Source organism: Pollicipes pollicipes, unplaced genomic scaffold, assembly GCF_011947565.3.
Source record: "Pollicipes pollicipes isolate AB1234 unplaced genomic scaffold, Ppol_2.1 Scaffold_6686;HRSCAF=7923_pilon_pilon_pilon, whole genome shotgun sequence".
NCBI lineage: Eukaryota > Metazoa > Arthropoda > Thecostraca > Pollicipedomorpha > Pollicipedidae > Pollicipes > Pollicipes pollicipes.
Genome location: NW_023596921.1, coordinates 20,887,919 through 20,904,194, shown reverse-complemented (window position 1 = coordinate 20,904,194; position 16,276 = coordinate 20,887,919). Strand labels below are relative to the sequence as shown.

At 50.4% G+C, this 16,276-nt stretch overlaps 2 protein-coding genes across 3 annotated transcripts; both read left to right on the top strand.

Annotated features, from left to right (window-relative positions):
• Positions 1–1,097: 1,097 nt before the first annotated feature.
• Positions 1,098–7,540, top strand: LOC119108046 (gamma-butyrobetaine dioxygenase). The gene is made up of 6 exons (XM_037231628.1): positions 1,098–1,128; positions 1,424–1,638; positions 1,914–2,051; positions 3,317–3,522; positions 5,865–5,970; positions 7,454–7,540. Exons 1-6 carry the CDS (start codon positions 1,098–1,100, stop codon positions 7,538–7,540), a joined length of 783 nt encoding a protein of 260 aa, XP_037087523.1.
• A 2,320-nt stretch (positions 7,541–9,860) lies between these two features.
• Positions 9,861–13,021, top strand: LOC119107921 (gamma-butyrobetaine dioxygenase). 2 transcript variants are annotated; one of them, XM_037231514.1, is made up of 3 exons: positions 9,861–9,938; positions 12,269–12,435; positions 12,817–13,021. In XM_037231514.1, the coding sequence occupies exons 2-3, from the start codon at positions 12,360–12,362 to the stop codon at positions 12,984–12,986; spliced, it is 246 nt and encodes an 81-aa protein (XP_037087409.1). In that variant the 5' UTR covers positions 9,861–9,938; positions 12,269–12,359; the 3' UTR covers positions 12,987–13,021. The 2 variants fall into 2 exon arrangements, with proteins under 2 accessions (XP_037087409.1, XP_037087408.1); XM_037231513.1 differs by lacking the exon at positions 9,861–9,938 and adding an exon at positions 11,669–11,803.
• The last annotated feature ends 3,255 nt before the right edge of the window (positions 13,022–16,276 follow it).

Genomic DNA, 16,276 nt, shown 5'->3' with positions numbered 1-16,276 from the left:
TCGCCTGGTTTGCGAGGCCGGTGAGATAAAAAAATTCAGTAATTCATAGATGCCAGGCATCACTTGTCTAGAAAATGTGTGGAAAAATAGCACAATAAAATGTCCGGTGGACTGAAAGCTTTGGCCGATTGACTTAACACTGGATCTCAGCAGGTCAAAAATATTCGCCACACGCTCGCGATAATGTAAAAACATATCATGGCACATTATGGTAGCCATGGTTCTGCGACCTAGCGGGACCTGAGGCTTGTTTGCAAACATTTCACTATGGATGTAAAATCAACTGCGGGCAATTTTACTGCCTTTTTACTGTAACCTTTGATCATTTTTCCGTTCTCAGGAGGCTGTTTCGGGGCTTTGGCCACGCATGGACTCATGCTCATAGTTAAATGGAAGCCTCTCCCAAAGCTGTGGTTGTTCTTGTTCCTTCACCGTCCTGTACGTTTGACACCGTCGAATTTGCAAATGCTGCACAGTACTCACGGTGGATGTCCTGAGAGCTGACGTGGCCGCGCCATCAGTAACAGATCAGGCCCATGTAGTGTTACAGGGCGGCCAGTTGCGAACTGTGGCACGCCAGTCCCACAGACTGATCACGGCCGGCGGCCAAACTGTGTCGCTGGCCAGTGACAGATGATGTCCGCGGTATCGCATCACGGTAGCGGGTGATGTCCGCGGTATCGCATCACAGTAGCGGGTGATGTCCGCAGTGTCGCACCGTGGTAACGGGTGATGTCCGCAGTGTCGCATCACGATAACGGGTGATGTCCTCGGTACCGCATCACGGCAGCGGGTGATATCCGCGGCGTTGCATTACAGCAACGGGTGATGTCCGCAGTGCCGCACCACGCTGACGGGTGATGTTCGCAATGTCGTATCACGATGGTGATGTTCGCAGTGTCGCATCACGATAATGGGTGATGTCCGCAGTGTCACATCACGGTAGCGGCTGATGTCTGCAGTGTCGTATTACGGAACGGGTGATATCCGCAGCGTTGCATTACAGTAACGGGTGATGTCCGCGGTGCCGCACCGCGTTGACGGGTGATGTTCGCAGTGTCGCATCACGATGGTGATGTTCGCAGTGTCGCATCACGATGGTGATGATCGCATTTTTGCATCACGATGGTAACGTTCGCAGCGTAGCATCATGATGGTGATGATCGCATTCTTGCATCACGATGGTGATGATCGCATTCTCGCATCACGATGGTGATGTTCGCAGTGTCGCATCACGATAATGTGTGATGTCCGCAGTGTCCCATCACGGCAACGGGCAGTGGAGGGCCAGCATCCCGGCTCTGTAAAAAGAATACGCCATTTTCCGTAGGTAACTAACGGCGGTGTCTAGACAGCAAGCGGCGGTGTCCGCACAGCTCTCGGGACGGCGACCCTTGGTTCACGATCCGCCCTGCTGCGACAGGGGCGCCCCGGCCGGTCTGGCACGTGGAGCAGGCGGCCGACAACCGAGACGTCGGTAGCGTCGACCTGACCTGGAACAACGGCGATGTCGGCCAGTTCCCATACGTGTGGCTGCGGGACAGCTGCCTCTGCCCTGGCTGCTATCACCCCAGCGCGCTGAGTCGCAAGCTGCGCATCGACCAGCTGGACGTCGGCATCGTTCCGCGCTCTGTTCGGGTGCGTGTGCACGGATGATGCAGTTGGACAGGATCAGGTGTTGAGACGGACGTGCAGATGGGGTGTAAAAATTCAGGTGTCAACTCCGAGCACAGATTCTGGCAGGTCAAATGCATTTGAAAGACAGATTTAGAATACGTGTGTGCTTTCAACATCAATGTGAGAGCACGAGGTCCTTTTTCTAACAAAATCTCGGCTAGCTACATTTCGAATACCGATCAAAGACACCCCGCCAACACACCACGCGACTACGCTCTCCGACTGCGCTGTTGCAGAACGACCCGGACGCCCAGGAGGTAGTCATCACCTGGCCGGACGGCCACGTCTCCCGCTTCCCACACGACTGGCTGGGCCAGCGCCAGTTCACGCCGCAGCAGCTGAAGGAGCGCAAGAAGGAGCAGGCCGGACCCAGGGTCAGCGCCGCTCTGCTGCCCCTGAAGATGGCCGGGCTGTGAGGGCGCGCGGCTGCATGGGAGGAGGTGCTGGGGATTTGGAGATTGTGGTTGTGTGTGGCGAGAGACTGGCGACCAATGTGGCGAGCGAGTGTGGGCAGGTGTCAGGAGATTGTGGCTGTGGGTGGCGAGAGACTGGCTGCCAATGTGGCGAGCGAGTGTGGGCACGTGTCAGGAGATTGTTGCTGTGTGTGGCGAGAGACTGGCGGCCAATGTGGCGAGCGAGTGTGGGCACGTGTCAGGAGATTGTGGCTGTGTGTGGCGAGAGACTGGCTTCGTGTGTGGTGAGAGGTTGTGACTGCGTGTGGTGAGCTCTGACTGTGTGTGGTGAGCTGTGACTACGTGAGGCGAGAGATTGCGCCTGTTTGTGGCGAGTTACTATGAGGTGAGGGACCATGAATCCTGCGAGCCATTAGGGCCATGCGCCAGGGAATTAATGCCTGTGGCTATATCACATCTTCGTGTATTGATAGATTGTGGTTGTGTGTGACCAATTTGTGTGTATTGATATATATGGTTTGTGTATTTGTATTGTGATTTTGTTTGTGAATTGATACATTGTGGTTGTATGTGCAAAAAATATGGCTACGTTTGACAAGAGATTGTGGTTCTGTTTGATGAGTTTGTGGCTCGGTATGTCAACATATTGTGGCCGTGTAATGAGAGACAATGGATGGCGCGGAGAGACATTGTGACTGTGTGACTAGAGACAATGAATGGTGCGGAGAGACATTGTGCCCGTTTGATGGAAAGTGATGGACGGCCTGGATGGTGCTTGACGCCATGTGTAGGACAGTGCGACTTCCCAGCAGATTGATTGTGTCTGTATTTGCTGAAGACTGACATTACAGGTCTGTGAGTCATGTGGCCGCCCGCGATGCATAGCCCACAAATATGTGGACGTGGCTTGAGTGTGTGTGCAAAAATGGGTACACATGAGCTTGTGCCATTTTTGGCCCTTCACTATCCTGCTTGACAGGTGCGAAATTTAATTTGGCCTTACAATCCGACACGCCTGTCTGGATCTTAGAATGGTTGAGAAAAGCAACGCCTTCTAAGAAAGGCATAAAGGTCATTGGCCTTAACATGAAGGGCTAACTGGTAGCCACGCCACCTGTGATGCATGCAGGGAATGCAGGCATCAATACGGAAGTAACTCTCCAGCACCCGCAAGTGCCCTTACCTGAAAGGCTAACCAGCGCCAATTGCCGTCCACCGTCCTGCAGACGGTGCTGTGGGACCGGGCCGCCATGGAGCATAGCCTGTTCAAGGTCGACTACAAGGAGCTGCTCGGAGACCTGAGCGTGCTGCGGGAGACGCTCCACCGACTCATCTCCCACGGCCTGCTGGTGGTGCGCAACACCCCGATCCGGTTCGGCGTGGTGGAGGAGATCGCCTCCCGCCTCGGGCACACCAGGATGACACACTACGGGTGAGGCGGCCATACCAGAATGACACACCACGCTCAAGATGACCACGCCAGGATGACATTGACGGTCATGCCAAGGTGACACATCATGGATAAGGCGGTGACACCCGAATAAGACACTACAAATAACATGAACGGTAGCTATGGTGGCTGCGCATTCGTTCCAGGCGTGCCGTCGCAGTCCGTGTGGTACACGTCCGGTTATATCTATATGGGTTGGTGCCAGGATTGATTAATGCATTTCTGTGTGCATTTGCAACACAACAGCCAAAACAGTCACCAGTGAGATGCCTTGAGGAAATGGGACGGATGACGTAATTTGAGCCGCACGACCTTGTAGCTTTCATGGTGAATCTCGTATGGCTTATGCTGCAGCATCTTGTGCTGGAGACCGGCTTAGGAAAGCGCGACATTGGCCCGTTACCGCATTTGCTGCATCATTACGGACATTTAACGCATCAGCCGAGCGATGTTTGTCACAGCGGTATCTTCCCTTGCTGCCGAGAGCTGACTAATTCTTAAAATGCCCCGTAACGGGCGCCCATGGTTTGAGTCCACTGCGTGATCGGCTGAGCAAATCAAGTTACACTTTGTCAGTACAAAATTCTGTCTTCTCTGTCCAAGTGTATCGGTCTGAAGCGTACGCCGGTTCGTCAACATACGGCCTACGAACCAGGCTTTGACTTGTTTAGTGCATTTTCTGCGCAATTCGCATCCTTCTCGCTCCTTGTGTTGATCGAGTAGAAAGACCATATTTGGTTAAACGCGGCATGTTGCGGGAAATGATCTCCTAATCTAAGATATTTTGGCAAATATCCGAACAGATAGACATAACGATATGTTACGACCGGCAATTCTTACTGCTGAAAACTGTAATGTTTTGCGATAAGAAGCCATCAAGATGTTGGTTTTTAGGGACGCCGCACCAGCAGCGGCCGGGTGATTATGTCAGTTTTTTTCCTACAGTTAATGTAAGACTTAGGCGGCCTGGTGCCGTACTTCTAACTGCCACAAATGTCGTCGCCTGCTTAATCTTCGTCCGAATTCGCAGTTTTTCATAACGCGGACTAGTGAGGAGGGGGTGTCGATGCGATCCTCCTGTCGTTTCCAAGCTAACGAAAATAGAGCCTCGCGAAGAAAACGAATAGTGGATTGATCGGAATGAAATCTCGTGACTCACGATTATTAACACTTTTTATGCTGTACGGTCAATGACTGACACCACTAGGGGAGGTCAAATGTCGTTTTTTCTTGAAAATCTACCGATTTCGGCTTTTCACGACTTAGTTGTGAACTACGTCACACAGCACCATGCAACTCACACAGGCCTGTCCCTTTTTTTAAATAGGAGCACTTAAAGTATCGTTGTTTGTGTTTTGAACAAATATGCAAGATGCAGGGCTCCGTTCATGTAGTATTGTCGGCCCGTCTCTCTCGTCGGCGAGTTCGTCGGTTTCCGTCAGCCGCCCGTACCGGCCATGGGTAGCCGTGCAGTGTTCCTAAAATACCGTTACAGCTAACAAACCAGAAAGTTCGAGACGTTTTTACCATGCAAATACGCTCAATGAATTACCCGGAGGCTACTGAAAATTTGGGCGCAATTATCCCATAGAACGGAGAGCTATTCTCAAAAATCGTAGGAAGTTGCGTCAACTCCCTTCCCTCGCCTCTTATGGGGACAAGGGGTAAGTAATCGCCCTACATGACACCTCCGTCCCTTACGCAGAAGGGCTGTGCGAGTGAGTTTGTTCACGGGGAACACATTTGAAGCCCCGTTGAGAGCAGTGTCCAGACGGGGGGCCATTGTCAGCTGTCGGCCACAACAACCCGCAGCATCCAGCCACCGGCACCTGTGGCGAGGCCGCAGCTAGTGCAGGACCAGGGCTAACATGTTTTTCTGTGCGGCCAAGTGCTGTAGACCTTGTCGAAGTCGTGTCGCCTTGAACCTTTCCCGCGTAAGAAGTGCGCAATGCCATGCTGGTCGCTTTCGGAGATTACTTTGGTGTCGTTGTCTAGGTCTGGCGAACGTCAGAACGTTTCACATGATTGACGTTTGGTGTATACAAGCATGGCCACGGACATGGGCGTGCTTAAAAGCAAGCGACTGAGGTTTTTGCACGACGCGAGGCTTTAACGAGTGTAGTTCGCGGGTGCCTACACTAACTCTCGGGCGAAGAGCATACATCAGACTCGAAGATATATTCGTCATTGTACTGCCATTTGGAGCGATGCAACATCTACGTAAGCTGTCTGATGACTACCTGTTAAACTGGTTGAACTAACCGTATCAAGTAAATTACCTGCCTCTGGCAGTTAATAGATGATCACGTCTGCTACGCCCACAGGAAGACATTCAGAGTGATGAGCAAGCTGGACGCCAATAATCTAGCATACACCAGCGAGACCCTGTCACTGCACCTGGACCAGCCCTACTACGAATACATCCCTGGGGTGAGTGCAGCATTGGCAACGTCCGCCGAGAAGTGGTCTATCCCCGAAGTGACCTTACCCACAGGCTGAACAAATGCGGAGTCATGCACTTTATTCCGGTGTGCAGTAACACGCTTGGGAATGCGTAAAAGAAATAAGACTGTATAAATCTGTAAAAATTATCACGAGAAGCTTAATGCAGTATGTAAATTTAACTTAACAACACTATCAGGCTCTAGCTTGTTGTTGAAGCTGCTCTCGCCTACCTCTTAAGTGTTCGTTACACCGCAAACAGTCAATGGACTTCGCTACAAACTGGCTGCGGCTAATTATCGCGTCACTTTTACATATTGACCCATCATCAAATTTTCCTAGAAGTTGAAAGCTTTGGTGCAAATTCTTTTGTTTGTTCATCCGGTCCTCCTGTGGTTACAATGCTTTCCTCTTAAGCAACAGGCATGCTATGCGTCGAGGGTAAAAAAAAAACAAAACAAACACAAGGCATTAAAGTATATGGTTAACAAAAAGTGTGCCCCCATTTAATTTTAACTCGCTGGGGAATCATATGCGCGCAGTTGATTACCCAAGTTTGCCTACAGTCGTAGTCTGAGCTGGACATTAATTGAGCTCAGTTTTCCTAGTTTTAGAGATAACGATCCTGACGTGCTAAAACGGCTTAGAAACCCCTGGCCGGCGCAGCGGCTTAGAAACCCCTGGCTCATAGAGGGAGAAACATGGCAGAGGGCTGAGATAACCTGCATATGGATGAATGTCTTATATTTGTGGCCTGTGTCATGACAAGCGTTTCGCTCACACCGCGAAGTCGTGGGCATGTGTTTGCCAGGCGCTGCTTTCTTGGCCCCTGAGCGTATGCACGGCGCGTCACTATCAAGTCACGTGACTCACGACGACTGCTCAAAGCAACCGTCGCATATGCATTTTTGTTCCGGGGCTTGTCTGCAAACGTCGTAGCGGCTGTGCTGGTCCAAATAAACAAATACCCGGATATCACCAGTATGAAACTGGATTTTTCCCGGTATAAGTTGGTGGCTGTTACTGCGAAAACCCAGCGACCCATGATGGGTCAACCAGCAATGGCAAATGACGCCAGAGTCAACTGCAGGGGCAATGTCTGGTGCTCTAAGCCGTAGCACCTCCCGTCAACTTACAAGGAGGCCTCCATGGCCTGTCAACGTAAAGGTTATTGCGCGACAATCTAGTGTTTAGAAGGAGCATGTATGAAACATTGCTCAACGCTTCGCCACGGGCCATCGTGACATACTGAAAAAACGTCACACTCCGGCAAGCTAAGCGTGCTCTGTTGCCTCTGGATGATGATGATTTGGGTGTTCCGGGGGCCATGGCCATATACGCAGACTTGAGAGGCGTGTTCCGCTCTTTGTCCCTGCAGGCATAGCATCTAGCTCTTGGTGCTCCGCGCCACCAAACCCCATTCGAAATATTACTCAAGTGCTGACCGAGTCTTCCTTGGCGGCCGCGGCAGGTGCAGATGCTGCACTGCATCTCCCAGCACGTGGGGAGGCGGCGGCGAGAACACGCTGGGCCGACAGCTTCTACGTGGCCGAGCTGATCCGCCAGCAGCGGCCCCGACCTCTTCAAGCTGATGTCGCGCCATGCCCGTCGAGTTCGACGACGTCGGCGTCGAGAAAGAGGAGGACCAAGACTGTCCGCTTCCACAAGGTCCAGGAGCACACACGTGTTTAGGCGAGTGACACCGCTGGAGGCGCCGTGGCCAGATCGACAGTCTCGTGCGTGTGGCTTTGGCACACGAGCCCACATTGCCCAATCATTGCATCTTGCCAAATCAGGCAGTCTCGACGTCGACAGTCAGTTTCGTGTTTCCGTTCGGATAGCAAACTGGTGCTGGTACTCCGACAGTGGGCTCCTTGGCTCAGCCCCAGCGTCAATTTCTTCCTTCGACGATCCGTCTTAAGCGTCCTGCTCAACTCTGTCTCGTGCCTTGATGCCTTGATGTTGTTAATCTCACGAGTACAGGTCCGACGTCACTCTCGTGGGTCGCTCGATATTACTCTCGTGGTTCGATATCACTCTCGTGGTTCACTCGATATCACTCTTGTGGTTTAATATCACTCGCGATTCACTTGATATCACTCTCGTGGTCCGATATCACTCTCGTGGTCCGATATCACTTTCGTGGTCCGATATCACTTTCGTGGTCCGATATCACTTTCGTGGTTCCGATATGACTCTCGTGGTTCGATATCACTCTCGTGGTCCGATATCACTTTCGTGGTCCGATATCACTTTCGTGGTCCGATGTCACTTTCGTGGTCCGATAACACTTTCGTGGTCCGGTAGCACTTTCGTGGTCCGATATCACTCTCGGTCCGGCGCGTCCGGCCGTGCAATGTAAAGCTTCATCTTTCGACAGTAGGTGTCGCGTATCTCACTACTTTTCAAGGGTGAGAGGGGTTCAGGACATTCAGAGGTTAGGGGTGAAAAAAGTGCCCTTTCTTTCACTGACCAAATTTGGAACAGCCTGAATGGCCACATGGAGCCCCATATCCACACGATACCGTTAGCGATAAAACTTGCGATGCGATAACCTGCACAAAGGCGATAAACTACCGCAAGACAAGTTAGAATTAAATTTCAATGCGTCATAAACATGCCAAACATTAGCATTGTGGCTGTGCTTACTAAAGACTCTTCATATGCTGACCAAAGTCTCATTTGCTGGGCATGCCAAAGGGCGCGCGGGGTGCGCGAGGTGGCCGGCGCAGCGTGCCTTAGGCGGTGAGCCGTTCAAAGGTCGGTTCGGACCTAAGACGGGTCGCATGTGTGGAGAAAGGTGTGAGCATGTGTCGTCAACGGCCGTATTGCGACCATCAAGTTACACGTAAAAAAACCCATGCGCCATTTACGAGCACGTTGAGAGATACCAGTGTCAGCTTTCGCATGTTCAATGTATCCACGAAAGTCCCATCGTCACCCGCTCTGCTATCAGATCGCAATACTCTCCTCGACGTGATAAGCTGCACGATATTAATTTGAGAACTACTTTATTGTTTCATGTTGCAGCTACGACCCGTCTCTAAAACTGTAGTGCCCAAAAATGAAATTCCATAGCTTTCATGGCTTCCAAATTCAAATATTCTAGGCTCTATTATCCGCATCAGGGAAATGCTTTCCAATCTAGACCAACGAACGGAAAATCAGCCACTGAACTAATTGTTTACTGGCCTGGTTTTACATGGTGACCTAACCGCATTAAGAATCGTGCTTAGCGGGGACGCTCGATTATTTCGGATTTCGGTGCAGCGTCCATTTCGTCATATGACGACCCTGTTTAGTGTTTAGCAGCACTTCTGGTTTAGCGTAGCTCAGAGAACAAAATCGCGGCTTTTCCTTATAGCATTTGGGTAGCTTCACATATAACATATCACCGCTCACAGCACTAACGCATCACCCTGGATTCGCCATTTTTCCTGGCGCGGACTTAACGAGTGGGGGGAGGGAAGGGATCGATGCGACCATCTGCCATTTACAAAGGAAGAAAGAAAGAACTTAGCGGGAAAACACTGGTGGATTTAAAGATATGCTTGAGATCGGTAGTAAGTTTCATGTTGCTTTATCAATGATTGACCACATTATGTAAGCCAGGTCAAACGTCAAATTTTCCCGAACATTACATTTTTCAGTCTTATACGCTAATATGGACGAGACCAGGCCTCGTAACAACACAAAATCTAAACGGGTATACTTCCATTTACATATTGAGCGCAATGCTGCAGAGCTTCATGTTTTTCAGCGTAGTTTATGATGTATGACCATATTAATGTATGATTGTATAATATCAGAGCCCGCAGCGGACGTTTCGCGGCATCGTGAATGCCGCTCGGCGCCCGTGCCAGCTGCAATTCGCCGTACAGTATTCCTAGAAAAAACACCGCTGCTACGGAGCCATGAATGCCAGACGGAAACCGCACGATGGATGCTCCAGGCTGGTAACATTTGAGTGCGGCTGGACGACATGCCGTAAAGGCAGCCTTACAACGCCGTTGGGGATGGCATCGACCCCGCCCCCTCCCCGCTGTCAGGGCGGTGGTACGGAGTTGCAAGCACTTGGTACTCACTATGAGGGGGGTAATAGCAATCGCAACATTTCACCGCTGCGTCTCTAACATCTCTCCCACATCTACCGTAGACATGGGCTTCAATCACCTGATGATGGCAATATACACAACTTAGATATCAAAGATGCAAGATCACGCATTTTAGTGCATACCTCCAGCGCCCCTGCGCCGGTTAAAGAGAGTGCTTCACATTAGTGTGGGTGTTTGGGTGAACTGAGATAACCATTTTGGAGATCATTTAGTGGAGTTTACAGCTTTATCTCACGTCCCAGGGCATTGGAAGAACACTGTCAGCACTGATCTATGACGTCAGCGCTGATATAGAATAGTTTGTAGCATGCTTCTGTCATCAGCTAGAAAACTATACGGTTGGAAACTATGTAATTTGGAAGCATTTGGTGACCTAGCATGCTCATGAAAATGTTCCAACACGTGTTCTGCGCAAGCACAACGCTGCAAACGTTAGCGAGTTGATAACGACACTAAGCTCTTAGTACCGTTTGAACTAGGATGGCCTATTGAATTTGATTATCTCTCGCGCAATAGCCAAGGCAGCTAACGTGTCATTACCACCGAACTGTCTACCACGTATCAAAGATAATTTGACTCGATCTTCGCGTTTGGTGACCAAGTAGCTCGCGAAAACGCCCACATTTGTCACCGATTACATCCCATAAGTCGGAAGCTTTTTCACCTCTACCGGCGGTCACTTTCACACATGCCGGCAGTCCTTCGCGCACGCGTTCCACGCTGTAAGCTTGGTGCAGTCACTAACAAGTTAACCTAATCAAAGAAGGTTTGAGAGTCAACTGCCAGAATGCAACGGCAAACAATAGCAATAGCAATACACAAACAATAGCAATATGTCAGCGCGCGGTTTTAACACAAACAGTAACAATATATAGATGCACTTAACCAAAGTCGTCGAAGACATCTTCGCATAGCTATGACCTCGGGATTGGAGACGTCCAATGACCAGAGCCTTATGTAATCTAAGCTGTCATGCACATTCATGTTCGATGTCACAGTCGCGCATGTGGTAGTGACGTCATCACAGTCGCAGATGTCTTAGTTACGTAAAAGGGTTCACCAAACTGTGACCACTGAAAGTGTATGTGTGTTTTACTTATCACACTGGAATTTAAACACCACATGACAGGGCGCGTCATCGCCCTGGATTATCATACGTGATCGTATTGGTCATGACGTGCTTTCATTTATCTGGGCCGTGCTTGCTCTCGCCCCGTGTGCCCTTAATCTTCGTCATATTGAACCGTTCTGGTATTTTTTCTTCTTTACATGTAGAGATTAAAATGGTTCTCAGCGAATGCTACACACACACGCACACACACACACACACACACACACACACACACACACACACACACACACACACACACACACACACACACACACACACACACACACACACACACACACACACACACACACACACACACACACACACACACACACACACACACACACACACACACACACACACACACACACACACACACACACACACACACACACACACACACACACACACACACACACACACACACACACACACACACACACACACACACACGCACGCACGCACGCACGACATCACAACCGCCACTACCGGCACCGCCCGCGACCCGCCGCAGCTGACCCCGAGGAGCAGCGCCGGCGCGGCTTTACGCAGCCGCTGAAAAAGCAGCGCGCAAAAAACCATGCGCTCATAACAGGTCAGAGTCTATGGCTCTCAAACACAAAAAACGGAGCCTCCGTGCATGTGCTTTCAGTGACATTTGCCATACATCTTACATATTGGGTAGCCGAACATCTCAACTTTTATGTTCAAATTTGTCTACCGTCCCGGCTATTGCAGCCGAGAAATATTGTAATGTCAAATATTGTAATGTCCACCTTTTTGTAATCTTCGATTAGTTTGCGTGCAAAGCTGTCTTGGCATCGAACCCATTCCTTCGATATCATATATTTACCAATCGTGTCACACAGGTTGACTAATGTTCTGTTATTCACGAGAAGTAGGACAAGACAAAGTAGGATATCCCAAAATCGAAAGTTTACTCTTATAGCGTTATAGCAGTTTCATATGCTTTACCTGGACGCTGATGGTTCACAGTTCTCATTGAAGCTCTATTTTTTATCTTGGGGGTAATCGTCCTATTGTTTTTGATTCGTTGCAGAACGGACGGAGAAGGCAATGTGAACCAAGTGTGCTTCAACAACCCGACCCGCTCATACCGCCTGAACGTGCCTTTCGACTTAGTGAAGCCCATGTACGAGGGGCTGAAAATGTTACATGACTTGTGCATGGAGAAGGAAAACCACATGCTGTATAAAATGGCAGACGGTAAGTCTGAACCACTTAATATTCTTGTAGGTTACACTGGTTGACGATATTTCTAGGCTAAGTTTTTAATGAGCTCTTGCTTGAAAATTCTATCATTGCAGTAGAAGAAATCGCCTGTACATATTTATGAGGACCGCTTTCCATACTGCATGTGTGCTCAATGGATTTACAATAACATAGACAATTCCTGTCAAGACGCTTGCCGGGCCGTTTGTTTTACCTGCCCGTGCCGAGGCTGGAGATTTCACCACTATGAATTCGTAACTAACAACCAACCATCATGTCTTGAAGAGCGTCTATAAGGCCGGACATACAGCAGCACGAACCACGTGAGCGTCAGGTGCCGTGTCGGGCCTGTCAGCATCAGCTCCGCTCCCGCAGGCGACGTGCTGGTGTTCAACAACCGACGCGTGATGCACGGCCGGCGGGGCTACACGGTCACCTCCGACAGCACGCGCACGCTCGAGGGCGGCTACATCGACTGGGACGAGATCCTGTGCCGCTACCGTACCGTCTCCGACCTGCTGCGGAGGCCGTCGATGCGGCGCTAGAGCCGGCAGCCACGGGCCTCTGCCGCGGGCCTCTGCCGCAGGCCTCTGCCGCGGGCCCCGCGGGCTCTGCCGCGGGCCTGCCGCGGGCCTCTACTAGAGCCGGCAGCCGCTGGCCTCTGCCGTGCGGACGGATCACGACCGTGACGGCGGCTGGAGAGGTCGGCAGAGGCTGGTTGTCCGCGGCTGGAGAGGTCGGCAGAGGCTGGTTGTCCGCGGCTGGAGAGGTCGGCAGAGGCTGGTTGTCCGCGGTGGGAGAGGTCGGTCCGGCTCGCTCCACGCCGGTGCGCCGTTCAGGGCCGTCAGTGGACGCGGTATTGACATGTTGACGCTGTCGGCGCGCGCTGGACCAGAGTTTGGCCGGTGTCCTCTGCCAGGGGCGGTTCTGTGCTGGCGGCTCCTGAGGTCTGACTAACAAGGTGCTCTTCAGCTCTCCTAGAACGGTGCTGCTGTGATCCGGGTCATTACGCATCTTGGTAGCTTTAATAATTAGTAGTGCATTTTAAGTGTTACTATGCTAACTCACTCAGTGCTTCGTCATGGTGCAATATGACAACGAAGAAGAGACTCACGCAAAGAAGAGACTCACACCTGTCCAAACTTGCAGGATGTGGCGGTTTCACTTCGCTTTGAGATTTACTGCTTGTTTATGCTGGTCGTAGGAGTGAAAGCTAGGTACCGGATGCCTTGACTGTCTCACCTTGAGAGACTTATTTAATCGCGCGAATCGGAACGGGTCTGGCTGGTACAGAGTCTGGTGAAGGTGCTTATCGCTTATAGTGAAAATAAATGTGCATGAAATAGTTGCGCGTATTATCTAAAGTCGCCTGATGACGCCTGATGTCTGATGTGATGCCAGTCTGGGAATGTTTTATACTTCCTTCACATGAAAACCCAAGAGGCAACATCCCTTCATCAAGCCATGCGCGAGACTTTCAAGAGACGTGAGATTTTTTCTGAAGCCCAGAAAGTACCGGTCTTCAAACGGTTAATAAAACGGTTAACACCTGAGACAAGACGTGGTGTGGATTCATCATCCATGTCACAGACCTCAAGCGCTTCAAAAAGCTTCTAACGGAGCGCAGAGTTATCGACGAACCGCGGAGAGGCTGGCAACTGAAGTCGGGAGGAGACCCGGCGGGGAGTCTCTGCTCAGTGCGAGGCGACGAGTGCCGTGCCAGTGCATGGTTTGTACGGCAGTGTCGCAGAGAACTCAGAACAAGATCACATGCCGCCGAGCTGCTGCCGCTGCTGCTGCCTGCTGTCGAGGCTGAACACACGCAGGCACCTAATGCTGGCTAGTGTTCAGAAAACAAATTGAAGTTCCTACTGGATTATTTCCATATCTATCGCACAATACTGAAACACTTCACTGCCTGAACATGCGCTCAGTGTCGGCGACAGTTTGACAGCCTGTGTACAGCGCCCGTGAAACCGCACTGAAATTAGGCCCCTGACTCGTAAGGCCTTTACGGGCTAGGTAGAATTGTGGGGACGTATCGTATCGTATCGAGTAAAAGGGACGTAAAACGTGTCGAGCGGGGGAATCCACGTATTAGGCAAAGTGCTTTCTTAACAATCTGGGTAGGCTTGGGCACGTTTAAAGTTATGCAAAACAGGGGTACGCCAGCAGGCTTATGAAATGTTCTGACTCTCCTTAAAGTTGACTAGAATGTGGAACAAGAACCAGGTTCACTACAGGCTTCTCATTTCCCCACATGCACCAGTGAATCTTGTGCGGGGAATGTCCAGCCAGATACCAGAATATACTTCAAGAAATAAATGCAGTTTGAGAAGAAATCATCCCACAAGAACGATGTCTCGTCAATAGGGCCAGAATTTAGATTATTCTCTATCTTATATTTTGAAATCTTTTTGGGAACCACTCTACTCAAAATCAAACTATTGAGGGAATATTGACGCGCTGAGAGCGGACGGCCAGCGAAAAGAAAGGGCATCGCTCAAAGGGTGATGTAGCAGCTCTACGCCCGCTGCCAAAACACGTTTCGGTGATGCCTTTAAAAAAGTAAAGATTCCGTACACTCGCCTGTTTCCAGCGACCGCCTTTGACAATGGTGCGTCTCGACTATTACGGGCTGTTATTGCCGAGACTCGGGCTGTTCCGATCCGGGGGGGGGGGGGGGGGGGGGGGTGGCGGAGTGCTGGCAGCGACTTGCACCGTTGCTCGCCAGATCACCGAGGTCGAGGGTTCGTCCAGTGATGGCAAGACAAACAAACCGGGCCTGGACTATCTGCGACACGTGCAGAACGCCGACCTCGGCAGCAGGGCACGTGGACCCGACCGGGACAAACGCAGTAAATTTTCTCCACTAAGCGGGACGCAATCGCTACTAACAAAGAGCGGACGCCAACACCACGATGCTTCTCAGAATCTCAGAAAAAATACACAAGCAGAGGTCTTCGGAGCATTAGGCCATGAAATTACTCAGAGGGTTATGGGCTTTCGCTGTGACGAGTGATGTTGCATGCAATACGTTTGTTTTTGTTGTGAGCTTCGCGCGCAGTACTAGCACGCGCCCTGGTGGCCTGCTAAATACCCTTCGATCGAGTGTGTGGGGGGGGGGGGGGCAATTTGATCCCTGTGAGATCTCGGAAACTAAAAAGCTAAAGACACTAATTTGCAGGGTGTTGACCTGTACGTGAAATTACTAAGTCAAGGTTTGATGTTCCTAGGTCATGACTTTCGGGTCAAATAAGGTCAAACAAGGTCAAATTCCAGGTTGGTCTCCAAAGTGCCCCCAACCAGATAACTGTTTGCGAGCAAAAGTTCACATGCTCATTTAGGGTAAGTGACCTTGTTTGACCTTTTGAAGGTCATGGTGAACAAAATCATACAGGACTGCTTTGAGTTTGGCATTTGAATGAGCGACAAGAATTACGCTGGGCAGTATGTTTCGAAAAACAAAATGTTGACGTGGATCATTTTAGGTCAATGACCTATTCTGATCTCTAAGAAATCCATGAAAGTTATATAATACGGTTCCTGCTATCAATAAATTCGAATTGAGCACCAGAAACTATCCCACGCAGCGAGCCCTAGAGTAATGAAACAGGTTGGCTTTGACATTGGTCTGACCTTCATACCTAACCTTAGATCAACATGATTTGCTCATTCAATATTTGTGTGGCCTAAGAAAGCATCACAGAAATTATGGCTTCATCACTCCGTCGTTGGATCACATTGAACGATTCCCTAGAAATTGCCTTCACTGAAACCATGGCTGACTTTGACCTGCAATAGGTCGTGAACTTACAAGATACATTACATTCTA

Bases quoted from the DNA above. Each gene is read 5' to 3' on its own strand.
- LOC119108046 (XM_037231628.1), top strand. From the start codon at position 1,098: ATGGTGATGATCGCATTTTTGCATCACGATG. The intron at 1,129-1,423 runs GTAACGTTCGCA...CTGCTGCGACAG, and splicing joins CGCATTTTTGCATCACGATG to GGGCGCCCCGGCCGGTCTGG. The intron at 3,523-5,864 runs GTGAGGCGGCCA...CTACGCCCACAG, and splicing joins ACCAGGATGACACACTACGG to GAAGACATTCAGAGTGATGA.
- LOC119107921 (XM_037231514.1), top strand. From the start codon at position 12,360: ATGTACGAGGGGCTGAAAATGTTACATGACTTGTGCATGGAGAAGGAA. The intron at 12,436-12,816 runs GTAAGTCTGAAC...CCGCTCCCGCAG, and splicing joins GCTGTATAAAATGGCAGACG to GCGACGTGCTGGTGTTCAAC.